Here is a 24109-nt window from a genome sequence, read left to right as displayed (position 1 = left end):
TCTTCTCTGGCCCCGCTCCAGCCCCTCAATCTCTTTCCTCAACTGAGGGGCCCAGAACTGAACACAACACTCAAGGTGTGGCCTCCCCAAGGCAGAGTCCAGGGGAAGGGTCACTGCCCTGGGCCTGCTGGCCACGCTAGTTTGGATCCAGGCCAGGATCCCATTGGCCTTCTTGGCCACCTGGGCACACTGTTGGCTCCTGTTGAGCTTCCTGTCCCTCAGTCCCCCCAGGTCCCTCTGTGGTCAGTCAGAGTGTTGGGAGGGGCAATAAATCAGAGAACTGTAAGAACTGAAGTGATTGTGTTCCAGTCACTTTAAGGTGGAAGAAAGCAAATGTATCACTAGTTAATGAATGACCCTAAGTGGGTCTGCTCCCTTATAACCTGTGCCTTAAAGGCTTCCCAACAAAACCCAAGGGGAAATTTGCTTTGTTTCAGCCTGCAAGAAAAACCCAGTGACCATTCTCAGCCTCCCCTCCAGCCTGTGGATCACTGGGTGGCACCACTGGCTCCCCCTGAGCAACCACGACCTGCAGGCCTGGCTTTGGTACTTCAGTGTGCCCAGGACATGCCTTGGCATCCAGGAGAAGGTTGTCTGGTTTGATATCCCTGTGGATAAATCCCAGCTGGTGAATAGCATCGATGGCCAGCACTGTTTCAGAGATGTAGAACTGCGTCTCCTCCTCTGACAAGGTGTCTTTCTTCATCAGCAAGGTCATCATGTCACCTAATCAGAGAGGAAAACACAGCTTAGGAATCAGAACATCTGAGTCACAAGACTCTAAGAAACCCCAGGGGAATCCAAATTTAACCTTGTACCTGGCCTTACAGTTCCTAATTATAAAACTGTTACTGCAGGGACCTACAAGCCCAACTTACTTTTTCAGTAAAATGGATGTAAAGCTGTTGAAAATCCTAAATAGGAATTTTAATTGGATTGCCCAGGAAAACACAGTTAACTTGAACACACATTACATTCACTGCACAAACTGATTTACAATGGCTTTTTTAAAATTTCTTTTTATTGTTAATAACTTCAGCAGTAAAAAGTAGAATAGCTTTTTAATTCAAGTCTACTTAACACCCCTTTATAACCTTTCCCAAAAAATCAGGGATGGTCACACACCTGGAACTTCATTTAACCATAAGGAAGAAGTGCCTGTATCATCTAAACCCATGGCACACAACTCACCTCCAGGTAAGAACTCCATGATCAGGTAAAGATTCCTTTTATCCTGAAAGCTGTAAAACATTTTCACTACCCAGGCTCCATCTGCTTCAACCAAAATATCTCTTTCTGCTCGGATATGGGCCACCTAAAATGGTTTTTTAAAATTACTATTATTAAAGGACAATTGAAATCTTTCAACTAGGAACATTGTATTATATTCCTAGTCCTAAACACATTTCCATGATCTTTAGCAAAAAACTTATTTTCATGCATTTTTCCAACTCATTTTTCGTGGTTTTCTATGAGATCCTACAAAGACTTCAAAAATTACCCACCAGAAACCCACAGGAGTCAACTCAGTGTTGAAAACAACAGTTCACACAAGTTTGCAAAAAAGATATCTCTAGAAACACAAAGCACAACTTGTTAAAAGTTGGGTTTTGTTAGAAAGAACAAAGCTGATGGAAAATAGGGAACCATTCTCTGCTGTGAAATAAAGGGCCAATGATGGGTAAGGTTTGGACTGAAGTTAAGAAAAGTCCTCTTTTATCTGCCTTTTCCCCTGAGATTCTTTGCTTTGGGGTGCCAAAGTACTTGCTGTGTTCACACAGTGAATTGTGAGCTAAAAAAGTCAAAGCAAAAACCAAACCAAACAAAAATCAAAGGAAAAAACCATAACAAGATCCAGCCAAAAAAGTTAAACAAAGGAAAACAAAGTCAATGAAACATCTGTTGGCATCTCACCATTAAATTTTTTTACTTTGGCACAGGGTTATTTCTCACAGAATCACAGACTATTCTGAGTTGGAAGGGACCCACAAGGCTCATCGAGTCCAACTCTTAAGTCAATGGCCCACACAGGGGATTGAACCCATGACCTTGGTGTTATTACAGCCAAGCTTTAACCAACTGAGCTGACCTCAAGAAACATTTCCCTTGAAATGCAGTTTTACAGATTCATTACTATGAGGTCTGTGTTGATAAAGGGAGAGAAATAAAGTCTATTCGAAATTGGGTGTAAATAAATTTTTTTAACATGCTGTTCCACGACTTTATTTCCTAATTTCTGCTTCTTTTGTGCTGTGGTGGCAACTCCACACACCCTTTGGACTGCCAGACCATTATGGGGTTTCAAAGATGGCAAATCTTTTCCAGACAGTTTCAAATTTAGGGGATTTATACAGCACAAACCTGCTCTTTCTCCAGCATATCTGCTTTCCTTAGGATCTTCATTGCATAAATATGACCTGTGTCCTTCTTCTGAACGAGACGTACCTGTGATGGGAGACACAACCCAGTCGGTCTGCTCTGCATCAGAACCCACATCCTGGCATGGAATCTTCTGGAAGGTCCCAAAGTGCCAGGCATGGAAAATTCTTGTGCTAAATATTTAAACCACACTGGGAAAAAGGAGTATTTCTACACACACACTACTGAGGAACAGATGTTTGTGGTTTCAGGAAAAGTGAGCAGGCACAATGAATTGATGCAGGTAATTAATGACTACAATTACCCCCCTTGGAGAGCTACACAAAAAGCTCCTCTTCTGCAATAAACCTACCATACCTAGAACTCTTTATTCTGTAATCAAAATATTTCATTTTAATGCCACAAACCTCCCCAAATGCTCCTCTTCCTATGACTTTCAAAGACTCAAAGTCATCCAGGCCCAGTCTGGTCCTCTTGAGCCGCAGGAACTCCGTTTCCTTGCGAGCATGCTGGGACCTGCGCAGCTTTTTCTGAGGAAAAAGGGATCAGAAATTCAAAGTACGCAGCAGTCTCCCTTCCTGTATTTCTCTGGAATCCCAGCAGGAGAGAGAAAAGTGAAAGGAGAAGCCCTTTTGGTGCTCGGGCACCTGCCTTGCACCGTTCAAAGCCACACGGTGGCATCACACACCCACATTCCTCTTTTCCCTCAGCCACAAAACCTCAGCAACTATCGGGACGCTTCCTAATTATTTCCCTGCCCATCCTGAAGGCAGACATGATGTAAGGGGCCTCAAAAAGCAGCTGAGTGACCAAAGCTCCCTCCTCATCCATATCCAAGCCAGGCTGGTTTCTTGTTTAAATCAAGAAAAAATGGCTCAGCATCTCCCTCTCTATCTAAAAAGCATATCCCACCTTTTTTTGTCCTTGCCAAATATAATAGCAAAAGATTTTAATCTTTGAAAAACATGCAATAAACTTGCTGTGGCCATGTCTCAAAAGAACTCTGGGTGGCATGAAAAGCCTTAGTTATTGGAAGCATGATTCAATCATATTCCCAGCTTCCCTAATAAACAAGTTACTTGGAGGTGCAACAAAATAAAACTTCCTGTCATGCTGGCTGATGTTTCTGTAAGCTCCTCAACTCCTGTTTCTGAAGCAGTGTGACAAATCAAAGCAGATTTTAGGGTTATTGAAGCAGTGTTTACCTCCTCATCTGCCAGTCCTTCCTCTTCCATGGCCACTTCCAGCTTCTTCTGCCTGCCAAGGGGAAAACCAGGGGAATATTTATTAAAACCCAAACATAACACTCCAGCAAGACAACACCTTTGCTTCACATATTCCAAATACTAAAGAATTTGCCTCAAAAGGGAATGTGAAGGCTCACAGCCCACTCCACCCAGTTACTCATTCTTGCCCAAGGCTGAAAAAAACACAGAAGAAAATTTAAGCACATACTTCCATACCTGCAGATTTAAAAATACAATAATCACTCCAATGACTTCTAGTTCTTCACATATCTTGAATTAAGCCTGTTTTGATCAATTAGGATTACAAAGAAGAATAAAAATGGCATTTTAATCACAGAATCATAGAATGGATTGGGTCGGAAAAGACCTCCGAGATCATCAAGTCCAACCCTTGGGCCAACTCCAGTCTCACAGCCAATCTCAGGTTAAAAACCTCCAGGGATGAGGAATCCACCCCCTCTCTGGGCAGCCCATTCCAATGCCTGAGCACTCTCTCTGCAAAGAAGTTTTTTCTGCTCTCCAACTTCAATTTCCCCTGGCAGAGCTTGAGCCCGTGCCCCCTTGTCCTATTGCTGAGTGCCTGGGAGAAGAGACCAACCCCCACCTGGCCAGAACTTCCCTTCAGGCAGTTCCAGACAGTGATGAGGTCACCTCTGAGCCTCCTCTTCTCCAGGCTAAACACCCCCAGCTCCCTCAGCCTCTCCCCACAGCACTTGTGCTCCAGTCCCTTCTCCAGCCTTGTTGCTCTTCTCTGGCCCCGCTCCAGCCCCTCAATCTCTTTCCTGAACTGAGGGGCCCAGAACTGAACACAACACTCAAGGTGTGGCCTCCCCAAAGCAGAGTCCAGGGGAAGGGTCACTGCCCTGGGCCTGCTGGCCATGCTAGTTTGGATCCAGGCCAGGATCCCATTGGCCTTCTTCACTCTCTTATCTCAGCTCTACCTCCAACACTCCAGCCAGCTCCAGCTTTCACCCCCACAAGTCCAAGGCTCTTCCAGCTGGTGCCATGCCAGGGTGGGAAGCTGTGAGTGGGGAGCAAATACCCCCCGGCTGGCAGGAGCATTCCAAAGGCTGGTTATCCAGTAGCAGCAGCCAGCAGTGGGAATGCTGAGAGCCAGGCTGCTGGTGTCTTCCTGCACTTCGGGAAGTACAGAAGGATCCCCTAAAGGAAAGGTTCTCAGCAGACAGTCTGTTCTCCCAGCTGGAATCAACTCCACTGGACAGAATAATGAGTAAATATGATGAAGAGAGAAACCCTGCTGCTTGCCTGAAAACCCCTCAATTAAAAACATATTACCAGGGGAATGATAATTTTACACGCTAATGGCAATCCAAAGCACAACACGCATTATCATCCAGCACTTGGTGCTTTGACACTTCACTCAAGTGGCACTTCAGGGACAGAATTGGGCACTCTGAGGAGATGAAGTGGTGCTGACCAATGGGATGAAGTTCAACAAGGCCAAGTGCAGGTCCTGCCCTTTGGCCACAACAACCCCCTGCAGCACTCCAGGCTGGACACAGAGTGGCTGGAGAGCAGCCAGGCAGAAAGGGACCTGGGGGGACTGAGGGACAGGAAGCTCAACAGGAGCCACCAGTGTGCCCAGGTGGCCAAGAAGGCCAATGGGATCCTGGCCTGGATCCAAACTAGCGTGGCCAGCAGGACCAGGGCAGTGACCCTTCCCATGGACTCTGCCCTGGGGAGGCCACACCTTGAGTGTTGTGTGTTCAGTTCTGGGCCCCTCAGTTGAGGAAAGAGATTGAGGGGCTGGAGCGGGGCCAGAGAAGAGCAACGAGGCTGGAGAAGGGACTGGAGCACAAGTGCTGTGGGGAGAGGCTGAGGGAGCTGGGGGTGTTTAGCCTGGAGAAGAGGAGGCTCAGAGGTGACCTCAGCACTGTCTGGAACTCCCTGAAGGGAAGTTCTGGCCAGGTGGGGGTTGGTCTCTTCTCCCAGGCACTCAGCAATAGGACAAGGGGGCACGGGCTCAAGCTCTGCCAGGGGAAATTGAAGTTGGAGAGCAGAAAAAACTTCTTTGTAGAGAGAGTGCTCAGGCATTGGAATGGGCTGCCCAGAGAGGGGGTGGATTCCCCATCCCTGGAGGTTTTTAAAGTGAGCTTGGTCGTGGCATTGAGTGCCATGATCTGGTAAAGGGACTGGAGATGGCCCAAGGGTTGGACTTGATGATCTTGGAGGTCTTTTCCAACTCAATCCATTCTATGATTCTATTCTGTGGTTCTATCCAAACTTCCCAGAGCTGATCCCCCCCATGGGGATGGCAGGACAAATACCACAGCAGGCAGGGAGAGCTGCCTGCTGTGGCAGAGGAGGGGGCAGAGGCAGCACCTGGTCTCCCTCTCCTCGTGCTGGATGATGAGGTTGCTGTAGAAGTTCTCCAGGGTGAGCTTGGCCACTGTCACTCGCTCCCGGGTGTGGTTGCTCATGGGGAAGGATGTTGTAGTCCCTGCAGTCATCGCCATGGTAACATGTACTGGAACACAGACGGCAAACCATTACTCACTTTGGAAAAAAACAGTCCTCTTTCCCACTCCCCATCCCAAAATTCTCCAAAATTCCCAGGGAAGACACCGTTAAAAAGGTCTATTATCAAATTATCCCAGGGGAGTACAAGGATGTACTGTCCACTCTCCCAAAAAATAACATGTTGGCAAAACAAAGGCTGAACCACAGCAGAGAGTGATGCAGGGGCAGCTCACCCAGCTGGGCTTGGCCACAAATGAGGAAAAGGTACCCTCTGGAGACTTGAGACTTGGGGGAGGGAAAAGGTGGCACAGAATGGAAGGGAAAAGGGGAAGGTGAGAGGAATTCCAGGCTGCTGCCACAGCTGGGAATGTCACAACCCTCTGACAATTTCAGGAGCTACAAAAAGACCAGGATGGAATCAAAAAAGTAAATGGGTAAAGAAACCCTAATCCCAATCCACAGGAGAAGCTATTCCAAGGATAGAAAACAACTCTCAAATACCTCTGGATTTTAAAACTGCTCACAAAATTTACATGCTCATCAAGGCTTCCATCCTGAACCCAAAGAACTTGGGTGCACTGGAATGACACTTTTAATGCTGAAAAAAGACATCCCAGGGCCAGAGAAACCAGGAGAGATAAGAGAGAAAAAAAGTCCTGTTTGTCCCAGGATTCCTGCCCTACCTGGAAGTGGGTTGAGGCACTTTAGGAGACCCTCATGGAGGAGCAATGAATTGCAGTGTCTCGGCCCCACTCTTGTTTGTTCAGTCTGTTCTGAGGATAGTTTTGGAAAATTACACAGAAGTGCCTAATGCAGGATCATGGAATGGCCTGGGTTGGAAGAGACCTTAAAGATGATCATCCAGTTCCAACCCCCTGCCATGGGCAGGGACACCTTCCCCTATCCCAGGTTGCTCAGAGCCCCATCCAGCCTGGCCTTGGACACTTCCAGGGATGGGGCAGTCACAGCTTCTCTGCCCAACCTGTGCCAGGGCCTGTCCACTCTCACAGGGGAGAATTTCATCTTAATATCCAATCTAACCCTGCTCTCTGTCAGTCTGAAGCCATTCCCCTTGTCCTGTCACTTCAGGCCCTTGGAAACAGTCCCTCTCTAGCCTCCTTTGGGCAGGCACTGGGGCTTCCTGTTTGTCACTGACATTATCCCTCTGTTTCACCAGGGGATTGTGAGGAAGCCAAATCCCGAATTAGGATTATGATATCCAAGTAGATCCTAATACCTTTTAAGGTGAACTGAGTACAAGTTTCATATAGAAGAAAACTTGCCCATCCACAGTGGGGCAGGAGAATTCCTTAACTCCACTCCAGGTTTTTTTTGATTGATTCTGCCTGTTACCCTGTGCAAGGACAGGATTTCATCCTGGGGATTTTTCATTGGATTTGGTGTGACAATGGGATATTTGTTGCCAGAGATGCAGCTGCTGTGTCACAAATAAAGGCATTTTACAGCACCACGTAGACGTTATTTTAGTCGTGTATTTTGAAGACGACTGAGTTCTGAGAATAAAAATATGTATCTCTATATAGACACAAACAGGCTTTAATAGCACTGCAGCTGCTTCAAAATGATGTCAATATTTCTATTTTTTAATCCATCTTTTATCCCCTTCGGTCTTCTACTAACGCAAGATGAGATATGTCAATTCTTAATAGCCTTTACTAAAAATTAAGGGGTTCTATTCTTTACACAAAGACATACCCTATGCTGGACATGTGTCCAAAAACCCGGGAGAATTTAGCACTGTTCTCCCTGCTGAGCTTGTTGGACAATTTTACACTTTTGTCCCCTTGATAGGTGGGAAAAGATAAATATAAATATAAATATAAAGGAGGTAGATGAGAGCAAAGCCGACACTGTGTTGACATCCCCAGATCAAAGAGAGCAAAGTATGATTAAGTTATTTCAAGAAATGACCCAACAGAGTAAAAACCTGCCTTCTGATAATATTGGAGCATCAGGACAGAACAGCACTAAGCCAGGCTTGGAATGGATTAACCTTTACTTAAGGTAAAAAGGGCACACTCCAGCACTGGATATTTCTCCTTTGCACATCTCGTATTCCCTGGAGGATCAAACAACTCTGCAATTTGATTTCCTGGCAATCTGTTTGCTCCTACAAACGCTCACAAATTCAGGCACTACCAAATCTGAGTCACGGGGGTTTGTCAAGCCTGTAAAATGAGATGCCAGTTCCAACACTGCCACACCACATTATCCACAGTGGGGCTGCCCCTCGCTGTGCTTCCACAGTGGGAAAAACACAAATGAGTGTCCCAAATTATTGGAAAAACAAAACAATACACCAAACAAGCCAAAACCACAACAACAGAAAAAAAAGTTTGTGAAACTAAAACATGTCCTGAGCTCTCCAGATTCCCCAAAGTAAGTGGCAAAGAGCACAGACCTGGCAAGGTATCCTGCAAAATCCAGTGGGAACTCCGAGCCGAGAAAACCTCTTCGGCCTTTTCCCTCCTCTGTCTGGTTCCACTAGGCAGCCTCCCGACAAAGCACAAATCCACATCCCAGACAAAACGCTCAGCTGGGAGTAGCCACGCACAGCCCTTAAGCACGACCTTTAAAAACAAATGATACCCGAGGGGACGGGGGCGGGAAGGAAGAAGCTTCAAAATAGGTCCTTTTATTGACAGCACAGGGCTTGGAGTGACCTCACCATGTTAACGGGAATGCTTGGAAAAGGTGCCACCCATAGTTCTTGGAAATGCCCTCAAAGGCCTGCTAAGTTCACCCAAACTGATGGCAGTTGCATAGTAGAACTATTCCACTCCTGCTGCATCACTGGCCTGGCTTCCAGCTCACCGGGCCACCGGGAAGGTCAGATCCACATCTGGCCACAACTCCTCGGGCTGACAAGGATCAGGGAGCTTCCTTTGCAAAGATTGAGGAGGAGAAAGACATCAAACGTGTCTAAGGGGCAGCGCAGAGCCCGCGGGACAGCGGGTCGGAGCTGCCAGGAAGAGCAGTGATGCCATCTGTGCCTCCCGCAGGGAACGGCTCAGCTCCCTCCCAGCCCGAGCTGCTCCCCCCGGGCCCCTCGGCATCCCGGCAGGAACCCACGGCACAGGGAGGGGCAAGGGGGATGTACGGCAGCCGGGGAAAGGTGGGACACAGCACGGAGGGGAAGGGAGCAAAGGGTGCTCCTGAATCATTGAATGATAGAATGGATTGGGTTGGAAAAGACCTCCGAGATCATCAAGCCCAATCCTTGATCCAACCCCATTGTGATCACCAGCCCAGGGCACTCCGTTGGGTTGGAAAAGACCTCTGAGATCATCGAGTCCAACCCTTGGGCCAGCTCCAGTCCCTTTACCAGATCATGGCACTCAGTGCCATGGTCAAGCTCAGGTTAAAAACCTCCAGGGATGGGGAATCCACCCCCTCTCTGGGCAGCCCATTCCAATGCCTGAGCACTCTCTCTGCAAAGAAGTTTTTTCTGCTCTCCAACTTCAATTTCCCCTGTCAGAGCTTGAGCCCATGCCCCCTTGTCCTATTGCTGAGTGCCTGGGAGAAGAGACCAACCCCCACCTGGCCAGGACTTCCCTTCAGGTAGGGAAGGATGAGGATGAGGGATGAGGGAGAGCAGGGAACTGCAGCCAAAAGCCACTCAGCTGAAGTTTTCAAGAGATGCCTCCAAGCCAAGTCTCTGCTGATCCACCACAGAACATTCCAAACTCCACACACCACTGGTCACTCCAAACCCACGCCGTCTCTGGGGCACTTCTTGGCAGCTCTCACAGCCCATCATTAATGGTTTCCTTGGATTTCCTTGGATTAAGAGTGAGGTTAATGAGAGCAGAATCACTGAGGCTTCCAATTCCACTGAGGCAGCAGCTCCCAAGAGGAGAGATGGGAGAAATCAAAGCAGGTGGAGAACTGAACCCCCCTAAAACACAGTGGGATCACCTCCTCATCAGGAAGGGATGAGAAGACAGAATCCATTCTTATTTTTGAAGCCACATGCACAGTATAATTACCCCACAGCCCCAGAACAAATTTACTCTGGACTCAGAGCATGTTTAAGGCCAGGAGCAACCACCACATGCAATTCTCCCAGAGGGAAAAGCACCTTTTTCCCACAGGACAGAACGATGTTGCTGGGTCTCCCATTTGGAATTAACATGTCAAGCTACACACATGTTCAGCAGGAGGGAGAACACCAATCCCTCCTCCAAAATAACCACCTTGAACCACAGAAAAACTGAAGAGAACTTTGATTTATCCACCTAAGCACACCCCTAAAGCCCAGCCAGCAGTCAGGAAGGCAGTTTGCTGCTGCAGTAAAAAGGGTAAAACTCCAAAATTCAGAGGTTTCCATTTAAAATAATTCAGTGAAAGCCTCTAGATAAAGCAGATACAAAATATATTTGAAAATTCCCCTTTTTTCCAGCATGATATTGAAGTTGCTCCTGAAATGAAGTATACACGTCATTTTGCAAGAAAGTAAAACAGAAAGGAGAGGCTTTTGGTGCCAGAGCAGTTCCAAAGCAAACTCAAACAGCTCAATAAAGGGGTACCTTCAGCAACTCCAGTTATCCCACAGTGCTGGGGCTCTTCTGGGGGAGAAGTGAGAGCAGATTAAAAACACTGCTGGCTCCTTCCAGGCAACACAGCACAGCAGCTCCCCAGTCCAGGCACCAAACCCCACAGCTGGCATGGGTTATATTTAAAATTTGAAGGGCTATCTAGGAAAGCAGGACAGATACAGCAGGGCTGGGAGCATGAGCACCAGCCCTGCTGCCTGCAAATTGCTTGAATTCTCTTAAAGACAGGCAGGAGATGTATGTATATATATATATATATATATATATGAAAAAGATCCAACCCAGCACACACAAATAACAGCATGATTCACACCAAGTGCAGTGGGCAGGGATAGATTAATGGAATAAACAGCCCATGGCTCTGTGGGACACTTGGGAAACACAGCCCAGTGTGGTGTGAGCCCACAGGAAACTCACAGCAAGGGTACAAATGTACAGCAACTGATGGTCCCAGAGAGGAAACAGGAGGAGAAGGTGCTCTTGCTGTGGGACCAAGCCCCAAGGGAAAATGGGTTTCTGCGCCAGGGTTTCTGCAGCTGTGCTGGGCATATTTTCACCATCCCATTGTTTTTACTGAACCTCCTCCTCGGGAGAATTGTAGAATGATGGAATGGCCTGGGTTGGAAGGGACTTGAAAGATCATCTCTTTCCACCCCCTGCCATAGGCAGGGACACCTTCCACCAGCCCAGGTTTCTCAGAGCCCCATCCAGCCTGGCCTTGGACACTGCCAGGGATGGGGCAGCCACAGCTTCTCTGCCCAACCTGTGCCAGGGACTCACCACCCTCACAGGGAAGAATTTCATCTTAATATCCAATCTAACCCTGCTCTCTGTCAGTCTGAAGCCATTCCCCCTGTCCTGTCACTCCAGGCCCTTGGAAATAGTCTCTCTCCGTCTTCCTTATGGACTCCCTTCAGGTCACAATTAGGCAACCCCAAAGCCTCTTCTCCAGGCTGAACAATCCCAACTCTCCCAGCCTTTCCTCCCAGCAGAGCTGCTCCAGCCCTCTGCCCATCTTGGTGTCCCTCCTCTGGCCTGGCTGCCACAGCTCCATGTCCTTGCTGTGCTGGGCCCCCAGGGCTGGAGCAGGGGGGTCTCCCCAGAGCAGAGGGGCAGAATTTTCCCCTCCCCTGCTGTGGGATCAGCCCAGCACACAACTGGCTTCCTGCCTTCTTTTTCTATAACTCACCTTAAATCCAGTTCCAAAGCTTTTGATTAACACATAAAATGCTTCAGGACCCTGAAGTAAGGCAAGAAAACCACACTTCTCACATCTGTGTCAGTTATGGCCCAGCATTTGTCATGCCTTGGAGCTCAATCTCAATACTTGTGTTATGACTTAATACAGCTTTCCATGTTTAGAACAGAACCTTGTCTAAAGTTCACTCATGTCAATAAAAAACCCCTTCAGCTCAATAGGTTTTGACCTAATATTCCCATTCCAGCCTTGGGATGATCGTGGCTGCTGTTCTGAAGCTCAGAGTTATCACATCAGCATGTTTGCCAAGCACTGCTCTGGGGGATGTTTCAGACAGAAAAATAAATACTGCATTATGAAACAATTCATGTTTTCAGTAGTATCACCATTCACAAGCCCCTGTTTTATTTAATCTGCCACCTAAAGGAAGCAACATTCCCTGACAAATAAAACAAATCAGATACTTCACATGGAGTTTCTTCTTCAGGGTTATTGCCATGACAAGATCGTTCTGACACCCTCCAGTTTTCACAACAGGGAAAAACTAAACCAAACTGCAACAAGACATCACTTTCACTTTATTCCCCAATGCTGCATTATGTTTGAGTAAGTTTTGCTACTTTAAAGCTACGGGATGAATTATATTTGCTCTATTTAAAGTAGCACTAAGAAGGCAAGTAAAATTATCCTGGTCGGAACAGGCTTTGCTATTTAAAAGCCAAAGATGCTCAAATGTTTTGGCCATTTTAAGTCATTCCTGCTTTCCCCACGGAGTGTCTGGGGCAGATGCCCTTTATAGTCCCAGCTAAAAGCAGCCAGGGCTCCATGACTGGCCTGGCCCCACTCATAAACCAAACACAGGGGACACTCCCAGTGTCCATGGCCATGAGAAAACCTGGAGGAGACACTCACAGACACTCAGGATGGAAATGCTGCAGCCCTGGCGGTGGTGGTGACACCAGGGAAACACAATGGACGAGGCCCAGAGACCCAACACTCCAAAAGAGCTTCATAAACCTGAAAAGATGCTTTCAAAACAAATACCTTGGAGAAGACTCCTACACCTATAAATACCCCAAAGTGCCAGCGTGGGGCTCTGGTAGGGCAGGCCCAAAGCCCCTCTGCCAAACCCCAGCAGCCCCTCCCAGCCCAGGCCACAGCTGAGCACACACTGGGAGCTGGAACGAGCCAGGATTGAAAGGAGCCATCCCATTTTCCACCAAACCATCTGCTTGTTTCCCTCCTGCTGCCACTCCGTGTTCTGTGCCAGCACGAGGAGATGCATGGCCCAGATTCAGGAACCAGGCTGGAAAGAATTCCTTTAAAATGGCCTTAGTGAGGCTGCTTTCACCTGCCTGGATTGACAAGAGCCACTCTCCCCTAGGCTGAGCCTGCTCCTTCCTTTCCATGGAGTCTGTCCAAGAACACGGAGCAAGCAACGAGGCCTCCTCGCCTTTTCATTTGGCTCCCAGAAATTAATGTGGGAAATCATTCCAACACACCCGCAGTAATGATAAGGAAATATTTCCTAATATGGAATAAAAACTGAATATTGGAGTTGTGCTGCACTCCAGGATTTCCTGCTATTCAACATGGCTCTCCCGTGGACAGGGGCTGTGATTCAGTTCTCTGCTACTTTCCACGAGCAGCAAACACAAATTCACATCCCTGGCAGGAAAACGGGGAAACTGAGTATGGATATACAAAAATATATATGGGAATACATACAAATTAGGCATAAATACACCTACAGCAGATATATATACCACATTTACTTCCTCTTAGTGTTAATCTTTTGTTCACTTCAAACAGCAAAGAAACTTTGCTGTCAGCATTGCACTTGGCTTTCCCAAACAAAGGGAGACTGATTACCTGAAGTTTAGAAACACAAACCCACTATAATGTCACCTCCACCTTGGCTCCACTTGCCTCAATCTTTGGCCATGCAATGACATTCTTCATGCTCTGCTATCAACACTCTGTCCCAAAATTAGGAGCACATTTTGAGACACTCCATACTCAGAACACTCACTCAGCATTCAACAACACACCAAAATCTTCACAAGCTCGGGTCTTTCAAAATAACTAATTTCATTTTGATTTTCTTGGCTTTTTAAGACAATCCAATCATTTGGGCTTTGGCATTACCCACCCAGGCTGCTTCACTGTGCAGGTGTGTGTGTGTCTTGATCCTGAGATTGGCTCAGTTGGTTAAAACTTGGTTATAATAATGCCAAGGTCATGGGTTCAATCCCCTGTGTGGGCCATTGACTTAAGAGTTGGACTCGATGATGCTTGTGGGTCCCTTCCAGCTCAGAATAGACTGTGTGAGGACTCCCCACTGTCCCTACAGGGAGAGGGGACACAGGGTGGTGGCACTGCTGCTCCATAAGCAGAGATGGAGGGCCAGAGCCAGGAGCAGGAACGGAGCAGAGATGCTGGTGCACCCATACACTGCTGTCCTCCAAGGAGTGCTCCTCACGGACGGCAGCTCAGGACAACACCCTACATGGCTAAATGAAGCACGGGACATGATGAGGGAACCAGACCTGCAGTCCTATCCCTTTCCTCCAGGATTTACCGAGCTGATGCACTTTAATTTCCTGGGGACAAGAGAAAGCAGCAGCCTGCTGGAAAGCCAACAATGCTGTGCAGTGAAACAGCCCTTCATAGCTTTGCTTCAGCTCACTTGTATCTGTCCTGTCTCCTGGCTCTCCCCAGGTTTCACAGCGTGGCAAATCTCTGTCCTCTCAGAGGTGTCTGAAAACTGGAAGCTCTTCTGTTTGCTGCAGGCATTGCATTCCTGTGAACTTAAGCATTTTCACAGCTTTTAGCAGGTACTTGCATCCAGGCATAAGAGAACATTGTTTTAAGATCTGCTAAATGGACTGGCATAAAACAATCCAGCCTTAAATCATTTGCTGCACTGTTTTAGGCTGTGAAGTAACTGCAAACAGAGCAAGGTCAGTGACCAAAAATGTGCTTCCTTCTCAGTTGGTTTTCTGGATAAAATCCTATTCAAGTCCAATGAAAAATATGTCCCACTCCAAAGCACTTGCACCTGTCCAAAAGGAACCCTCAGTCACAGTGAAATTCTCTCCCTCTCTCGTGGCCAAGAGACACAACTCAGGACAGAAGCAAAGAACAAGAGAAGGAGCTTCTCATGCATCTCCTACCTAAAGTGCCAATGAAGCTGTAACACATTTTTGCCTTTGATCCAAGAAATCCACTCTCAAATTTTAGGCATGATGTAAAGCTCTTGTTTTCCAAGGAGCTTAGGGAAGCAGGACCTCTGGGAACTAGGAGGGGTTTCTGCATTAAAGAGTGCTGGAGGAGGAGAGAGCACCAGGTTTGCTTTTCTTTCTCACTGAAGTCCCTTCGAATCCCCGACTCTTGCCAGGCTCTTTTTAGATCCCATCAATCAAATTAACTAATTACACACGGTAAGTCTGTGCCAGCAAAGGAGCTAAATGAGCTGCAGGACATCAGTGGCCTGCAATGGCCTGTGCAGTGCCTCTGGTCAGGGTTAATGAGCACGACAGATCCCCGTGGCCCTGCAAATCCCCACACGCAGGTAGTGCACGTTGTCAGCACGTGCAGTACTGGAGGACACGTTTGCCTGTTCGAATCCCACTACAACAGCTCGTTTCTTTAACTGTGATTTTTGGAAAAGGGGATACCTTTTGGTACACAAAGCAGACCACCTTGGTGAGGCCCATATAAGTATCCACCTCACTGTATCAATGTAGATTTTGAGAACAAAAATAAATTGCAATAAGCTGGGGCTTATCCCTCTGAAATTCAGAGTTTGGCTATAGAGGAAAACAGCTCTTTGTGGAAGACCCAGAGTCTTCCTGCAGCCTTTCCTTCATGTCCCAACTGCTCTTCTCCTCTAGTGCTGAAGGAATGCCTTGTTCTGATCCCTGCTACACAATCACATATTCACCCCTCGAGGAAGATAAAAGAAAAGGAATTAACAGACTTGCAATTCAGGGAAAGATGCTGATTGTGATGGGTATTTCCCAGTGAAAGGGAATGCTTCAGTCTTGGACTGGGAAAGCTCACTCAGAACGAGCTTTCCCCTAAATTAGCCTCAGATAATTTGATTCTATTATCTGGTTTCCGAGTTAAAGGACAAGAGAGGCAAACAGGGTGTGGGTAAAAGCTCTTGCTAAATCCAGCTGCAAGAGAAAGTGAGAGGGAAAAGTGACTGAAGGGATCTGCTTAAGTTTCTTTAACTAACTAAACATGCAACAAAAGGTCAATTTCCAGATTAAACCCAAATCTTACAGAGTCCAGTTTCAAGATGAAATGGATTATGGCAAGAAGAACAGAAAAAGATGACAAATTCTCTGGGAGCAAATCTTTCCCACCAAGGAAACAGCTTTGGAGCATGTCCCGAGGGTTAAGCAGTCCATTAAGTGGGAAAAGGAGCAGGACTCATCAGTAAGGAGGACTCCTCATGGAACGCAGGTCACCTCACTGGAGGAGAAGCAACACTTGTGCTCCTGCAAAGTGGCTCTCACTGCTCCTTTTCAAGGGTGTCTCCACTGCCCCGTGAGGTGACCAAGGGCCATTGTGCCTCCAGCCCTTTATCTGGCAAGTAGGAGATAAACACAAGTGGAGTTACCTGCAGGAAACCTGAGGAAACGCCAGTTGAGGGCAAACAATGGGCACAAATGGAGCAAACACAGCAATCCTTCAGGCAGGCACCTGAACCGCTGGGCAAGCTGGATACAACCAGCTATTTATTCCCATAAATAGCAACCAGAGAAAAACCCAAATAAGCCGTAGGAAGAATGAGATCATTTCCACTTGTGAAATCTTATTTAACATTAACATTTCCTTATGGGGATGGGCCCTGAGCTCAAGGCCCTGACTCTGAAAGGACAGACATTGCTGCCAAGTCCTGTGTGAAGGACTTGTCAGTGCAGGTATACAAATGCTTCTTAGAAAGACAGGTCCCTTCCTTTCCACTTGGCTGATCCCTCAAGTGCTGGCCACACATTCCTGCAGTTTTCCTAAGGCAGACACAGGTGAGTCAGGCAAACCCAGCTGCAACAACACAGAACACAATCCACTGGAGTTTCATGGAAATGGCTCATCCTGATGCAGGCTGATCTACAGGGGCGCACCAGGAACATCCACTTTGAGGCTCACACTAATTTCTCCCTGACAGAATCACAGAATCCCAGACTATTCTGAGTTGGAAGGGACCCACAAGGCTCATCGAGTCCAACTCTTAAGGCAATGGCCCACACAGGGGATTGAACCCATGACCTTGCCATTATTGCAGCCAAGTTTTAACCAACTGAGCTAATGCACCCCCTCTCATTCCACTCGACTCTCCCGGCAGAGTTATCAGCTCAGGTATCCCAAACACAACCTCTAATGGTAACTTAAAGTGGATAGATCTGCCTGCAAAATAAAACTCCCTGAAATTTCTGGTATTTGCCAATGATGCAAGTGCTGAAGCCATGAATATTTTGAGTTTTCTAACTGCAGATGATGCATGTACAGAGGAAGGATGCTCTTGTGGCTACAACACAGGAAGCTGCATTAAGGAACAGATGATCTGGGTGCTACTTTATTTCCCATGTGCAAAACCAAACCCTACAGGGAAAAAAAAAAAAAAAAAAGAGAAAAATGTATACTTCAGTTACCCGGCAGGAAAACAAATATCACAGAATCATAGAATGGATTGAGTTGGAAAAGACCTCCGAGATCATCAAGTCCAACCCTTGGGCCAACTCCAGTCCCTTTACCAGATCATGGCACTCAGTGCCACGGCCAAGCTCAGCTGAAAAACCTCCAGGGATGGGGAATCCACCCCCTCTCTGGGCAGCCCATTCCATTGCCTGAGCACTCTCTGCAAAGAAGTTTTTTCTGATCTCCAACTTCAATTTCCCCTGGCAGAGCTTGAGCCCGTGCCCCCTTGTCCTATTGCTGAGTGCCTGGGAGAAGAGACCAACCCACACCTGGCCAGAACTTCCCTTCAGGGACTTCTAGACAGTGCTGAGGTCACCTCTGAGCCAGCAGGACATGGTAGGAGGCACAAAGGACTGTGGCCTTAACTATTAAAAATTATTAATTCATCCTGAAAGATCACTTTTTAACCCAAAACATGAAACTTGTGGCCCTTTTTTTGTCGCTGCAGTTGTGTGAGCTGCCCATGTGGGGCTGCAAACATTGGTGGATTTGGAGGGGTGTGTGGCAAGATAAGCAACTGAGATGGTTTGCAAGGACAGGGTTGGAATCTCAGGTTTCAGAAACAGGAGGGAAATTTATGGGGAAGAGCAAGAGAAAGGACAATGAAATATTAATCCACTGCAAGAAGCCAAGCTTGGTGACAATATTTCCAAGCTGAGCAGCCTCAGTGAAATGTTGCTCCTCTGAAAGCATTCCTTGGAATGACTCCCCAGCCAGTGTTTACACACTCTGCTGCTCATATGCAAATATCATTAATCAGCTGCTTTTTAAAGTGCTGATAAGCAACCAACCTTGGGAAAGTTTTACACTTTCCCAGTCGAGCCACACAGCATCAGGAATGTAGTTTGTCACACTGATGCTAACAGAGAATCCATCTCAATTCCACAAATCACCAGGAAGCAGCTGCTCTGCTCTGTTCTCTTCACTTCTGGAAATATAAAGAGCACCAAGAAATAAAGAGAAGGCAGTCCAATAATGGAGTATTAGCACAGAATCAAAAACATTTACATCTGTGATTCCTCAGGTGATTAATTATTGCTTCAGCTGAGCCTTAAAATACATTTTTACTGCACTTATTTACAAAAAGAAAACCAATCCCTCATTTCAGAAGCACCTCTGGCAGTCAGAAAAGACCTGTGAAAAACCACCACTCGGTACTCCCCAGATTATGCTGAGCTCTACCTCCCTAGCCTAGATCCATAATAAAAATTTCATTATTCTCCCCAGATCTAAGAGGAGAACTCAGAGATGGAAGCAAGATCTAGAGGCTGGGCTGCCTTTTATTTTTTTGGCATCCCCTCAAGTGAAATTTTGCAAAATAAATGATGGGAATTCCAGCAAATCCTGAAAGCACAGGGAAGCTGCTGGCAGCCTCCAGGAGGGAAGGTGTGCCCTCCCTCTTCCCAGCATGCCCAGAGCTGCAAAGGTCTCTTGGGGTTGCTCCCAAGCTGCTTTCCTTTCCTCTGGGTTACTCCTCCTGTTAGTAATGCCAGAAAGGATCTTCATCTTCCACTGAACTGGAGCTGCAGCTCCATCCTGCATTCCTGGGTGAGGGACCTTCCTCACAGCCTTCCTGCAAAGGAGGTTTTGCCCCTTTTAAGTCTTTTCCACCCAGATCTGAAGGTACTTTGCAAAACTGAAACATAAAACACTTGATCTTGGTAACAACTGTATCAGCCCTGAGTGTGAAGGAAAGGAAATAAAGCCAGGCTGGATCCTGGGAGGAGTTGGAAGGTTTAGGAGCAAGGGAAGGACTTCAGCAGAGATCCCTGACTTCTAACACAGGGAACAAGCCCCTTCCAAATGCACCGAGTAGCAGGAATATATCCAAGATAACAAAGATTCCTTAAAGCTGGAAAAGACCTCCAGGATCACCGAGTCCAACCCTTGACCAAACACCCCCATGGCATTAATTGCCAGGCCCAGCCATTCCCTGAACACTTCTAGGGATGGTGATCCACATGTACTGACACAGCACTCTCCACATACAGTTCTCAAAAAATGAGGACAATTTCAACCTGATTTTATTTGAAAGGGAAAGGGAGGCACAACAAAACTAACCAGAGCCACAAAAAAAAAATTGATTAAAAGAAAGTTAACTATGCAGCACCATCTGAGGCACAAAAAGGAATTTGCAGAAGCTGCCAAAATCCTGAAGGAGCTGCTGAGCCCTGGAACTGCTGCACTAGTCCTGACTCTTACCTTGAGTTTAGTATTACAGTCAGATCAGGGCAGTGCTGGGCAGAGCTGCTGTTCTGGCAAAGCTTCCCACAGGTACACGTTGGAAGGATCAAATGTGTGCACTTAAAGAACGTAAAAAAGCTTTATGGAATCCTATTTTTAACACCAAATGGCACAATGAATTATGGGAACATCTCGAATTACAGAAGGAAACATAAAAAAAAGGCTCAGTTGACCTGAGCCCAGGGTTTTTAGAGGTGCAAAGGATCACATGGGGCCCTGGGGCTCTTGTAACTGCTGTTGAAGGAGCACATTCTTGGAGAAAAACAAAGGAAACCTGACTGTGCTGTGGGCAAAACCAAAGGAGTCTGGGAATTCACAAGTTTTGCTGGGATGGGGATACCTGGATTTTGCTTCTCCTGGTGAGCTGCAGAGCCTCTGACTGTTGGCCACATCTGTAACAGGTTTCTCAAGACTCAGCAAATGGATTTCTCTTAGAGCTAAAATATGTTCCAAAGGCCAAGAGGAGCAAACAGAACAGGTGGCATCCCTTCTCCCCTCATCCCTGGGAAATGGACAGCAGAGGAGGGCTTGGAAAATGCCTAATGTGGATGGGCACAAAACTTCAGACAATTTGAATCCAACTGTGGCTTCACCATCCTGTCACTCTTACAGCCTTGAACTCTGGGCACCTCAAAGACAGTAAGAATATTCTCCACACAAAGCAAAAAGATGAAGATCTGAAGGTCTCTATAAAAAGTGTTTGCTAAAAATACCTCTTTGGAGACATCCTTCGCCAAAGAAATGCCAAAACCTCAAAGGCTGAACTCTACAGTTGAAATATTTGTAATGCAAGTTGTTCTGTATCTTGTGAGCAAGGCTGGCACTCAGGGGTGGCATCTTTCAGCTCCAAGACCTGCTCCAGGCAGGAACTGGAAAAAGCTCTACATGAAATGAGCCCATGGATCTCAATCCAGCCCTGAGTAAATTCGGAACCACAGCACAAAAGCATCTGTGAGAGTCACTTCCTTTGTTGATACCATTCTAAAGGCCAAGGGCTGAATAAGGTAAAGGAAAAAGATTTGTCCTCCCTCAAAATAGCACATTCCTTCAACACAACAGTTGCTTTTACCTGGTGAAAGCATCCCAGTTTACAAAATAAGAACTACTCATGTGTTTCTTTAGGTAACACATGTAACCCAGCATTTCTCAGTAACAAAAGCCAAGACTTGCCAAATTCCAACATGCCAGAGCCATGGAAAAGGAGAGCAACTCCAGGAATCTTCCCACCCCACATACCAGCTGCATTTCCAACAAAAACTCCCAAGTATTTTTCTCTAAGAAAATACAGCACAGAAACAGAGGCTCATCTTGAACCAACTGCTTCATCTCATTGTTAGGTGTATTTCATAGAATCACAGAACGGATTGGGTTGGAAAAGACCTCTGAGATCATCAAGTCCAACCCTTGATCCAACCCCACTGTGATCACCAACCCAGGGTACGGAGTGCCCTGGGCTGGTGATCACAATGGGGTTGGATCAAGAAGTGGTGGATTCTCACTCAGTGCCACATCCATAGAATGACAGAATGGATTGGGTTGGAAAAGACCTCCGAGATCATCAAGTCCAACCCTTGGGCCAACTCCAGTCCCTTTACCAGATCATGGCACTCAATGCCACGGCCAAGCTCACTTTAAAAACCTCCAGGGATGGGGAATCCACCCCCTCTCTGGGCAGCCCATTCCAATGCCTGAGCTCTCTCTCTGCAAAAAAGTTTTTGCTGATCTCCAACTTCAATTTCCCCTGGCAGAACTTGAGCCCGTGCCCCCTTGTCCTATTGCTGAGTGCCTGGGAGAAGAGACCAATCCCCACCTGGCCAGAACTTCCCTTCAGGCAGTTCCAGACAGTGCTGAGGTCACCTCTGAGCCTCCTCTTCTCCAGGCTAAACACCCCCAGCTCCCTCAGCCTTTCCCCACAGCACTTGTGCTCCAGTCCCTTCTCCAGCCTTGTTGCTATTCTCTGGCCCCGCTCCAGCCCCTCAATCTCTTTCCTCAACTGAGGGGCCCAGAACTGAACACAACACTCAAGGTGTGGCCTCCCCAAGGCAGAGTCCAGGGGAAGGGTCACTGCCCTGGGCCTGCTGGCCACACTAGTTTGGATCCAGGACAGGATCCCATTGGCCTTCTTGGCCACCTGGGCACACTGTTGGCTCCTGTTGAGCTTCCTGTCCCTCAGTCCCCCCAGGTCCCTTTCTGCCTGGCTGCTCTCCAGCCACTCTGCGCCCAGCCTGGAGCGCTGCAGGGGGTTGTTGTGGCCAAAGGGCAGGACCTGCACTTGGCCTTGTTGAACTTCATCCCATTGCAATCAGCCCATCTCTGCAGTCTATCCAGATCCCTCTGCAGAGCCCTCCTTCCTTTCAGCAGGTCGACACTCCCTCCCAGCTTGGTGTCATCAGCAAATTTGCTGCTGATGGACTCACTCCCCTCACCTAAATCATCAATAAAGATGTTAAACAGGACTGGACCCAACACTGACCCCTGGGGACACCACTGGTGACCAGCCACCAGCTTGTCTTGTCTCTTGCCAGGAAAGGGGCATGAAACAAGTGATGCAAATATAGAAAACTGAGAAACAACATTTTAAACATTGTTTTAGGAATTCAGAGTCATTTTAGCTACACCTGCCACAAGCACAGTTTAAAGTAATAGCTTTGAAAAAGTCAGTATATTAATTACAATTGGCTGGCATGATGCAACTGAACCTAAACACAATATTAGGGGACTGGTGCTGCTCAGTCAATTCAGAGATGCTGAGCTGAGCAAAAAGAACGTGTTTCACTCAAAGATGAAAGCCTTCAGAATTTTGGTGCTTTGCAAACAGCTGCTAAACTGGGAAGCACACAGGGTCAAATGTGGTCAGCACCTCAAAGAGCACCATATGTTTCAATATTGAAAAAGCACTTGTAAGAACATCTCAGTACACTCACATCTCCTTTCTCTGCCTGGCACTTCAAAAAATGGCCCAGGTACCCCCAAAGTTGGTGAGAATTATACCACCAAATTCAATACTGGCAGTTGATTTACCACCAAAAGAGGTTTCTTGCTTAGAATTAGCATTGACCAAGGGATAGCAAAGGAAATAAAAACTTATAAGACACTGATTTTATTAATCCCTTAGTCACTGGCAAATATTCATGTAGATGCCATTACTGTGGGAAGCCATTGGAATGCATTCAGTGCAGCTTCCTTGGCTGAATTCCATGAAAAATCCTACATTATGGTCAAGCACAACCTGCATTCCTGATCCAGCCAAGGAAGGGAAAACAGGGTGGAAAGCACAGGCAGGTGCCCGTTACAGCACAAGGAAAACATTCAATTTTCCTGCCTAGATGCACATCTATATGCTGGAAGCCCACCCTGAATGACTTCACCTTGTAAATCAGCTGCTTGACTGACAAGACATCCCCACCCTTGAACAGAAGCACTTCAGACATGACATGACCCATTCAGAGCCAAGAAAATACATTTACACTGTAGTTCTCAGACTGGGAAAATCACAGCCAAACAAGCAAGAAAGTTACTGCCATGACCAGTTTCAAAACTGAACTTCTACAAGGAAAAAATATGAAGAACACGAGCAGGTTTCCATTTTTTGGGGATTTAAGAGCGATACAATATAACCAAAATTATAATTCTAATTTCTCTCTCGCAGCCCTTGCTCATCCCACACCTGGGGATGAAAATCTGAACCTGCAGTTGGATGTTCTACAAAACTGCAATTGGCTTTCTAAATATTGCTGCTTGTTTAACAAAAAGGGCAGAGGGAAAATGAGCTAAAACTACTTATCTTTATTAGAGTGCAACAATTTCCCCCCAATTACTTCATAATTACTTCCTTTTTCATTTTTGACTTTCCACCATGATTTCATGTGTATTTTGCATCCTTTTCATACAAAATACACATGAAAAAGGCATGTGTAGCTATTGTGAATGTTCCTGTAAGTACTTAATTACTGAGAACCACATAAGAAAGAAGCTAAAAAATTTTCCAAGTTCTTCCAAGGTTTGCCAGCAAAGCCTGAAAATCTAAAGTGTTTCACTTGGTTCTTTTCCCTTTATCACTGGCTCATGGGGAAAAAAAAAAACAAATAAGGAGAAAAGAGAGGAAAAAATACTGAAAGAGAGGGAAGAAGGAACCCCCTTCTCTACTGCACTCACCCTCCAACTGGTTTTTCAACATCTCCTTCTCAAAATTGGAAAATAAACAATAATAAATCCCCATGTTCTGCACTTTGAGTTTTTCAAACACTCCAAAACAATCTCAACTCCACAGATTT

General features: G+C 46.7%; 1 protein-coding gene across 5 annotated transcripts in view; it reads right to left on the bottom strand.

Moving 5' to 3' along the window:
• The window catches only part of STK38L (serine/threonine kinase 38 like), a 40407-nt gene that overhangs the window by 10031 nt on the left and 6267 nt on the right, over positions 1-24109 (bottom strand). For 4 of the 5 annotated variants that reach the window (XM_071551621.1, XM_071551625.1, XM_071551623.1 and 1 more), the window contains 6 exons: positions 5970-6114; positions 3585-3636; positions 2787-2909; positions 2362-2445; positions 1192-1315; positions 572-726 (listed from right to left, as the gene is read on the bottom strand). In XM_071551621.1, the coding sequence (XP_071407722.1) occupies positions 572-726; positions 1192-1315; positions 2362-2445; positions 2787-2909; positions 3585-3636; positions 5970-6103 (672 nt within the window). In that variant the 5' untranslated portion in view covers positions 6104-6114. Of the gene's footprint in view, positions 1-571; positions 727-1191; positions 1316-2361; positions 2446-2786; positions 2910-3584; positions 3637-5969; positions 6115-8529; positions 8606-24109 lie in introns of those variants that run through there. The other variant, XM_071551624.1, reaches the window with a different exon arrangement.

Source organism: Pithys albifrons, chromosome 3 (assembly GCF_047495875.1).
Source record: "Pithys albifrons albifrons isolate INPA30051 chromosome 3, PitAlb_v1, whole genome shotgun sequence".
Classification (NCBI taxonomy): domain Eukaryota; kingdom Metazoa; phylum Chordata; class Aves; order Passeriformes; family Thamnophilidae; genus Pithys; species Pithys albifrons.
Note: the sequence above shows the minus strand (reverse complement) of the source record. Positions and strands in the feature narration are given on the sequence as shown.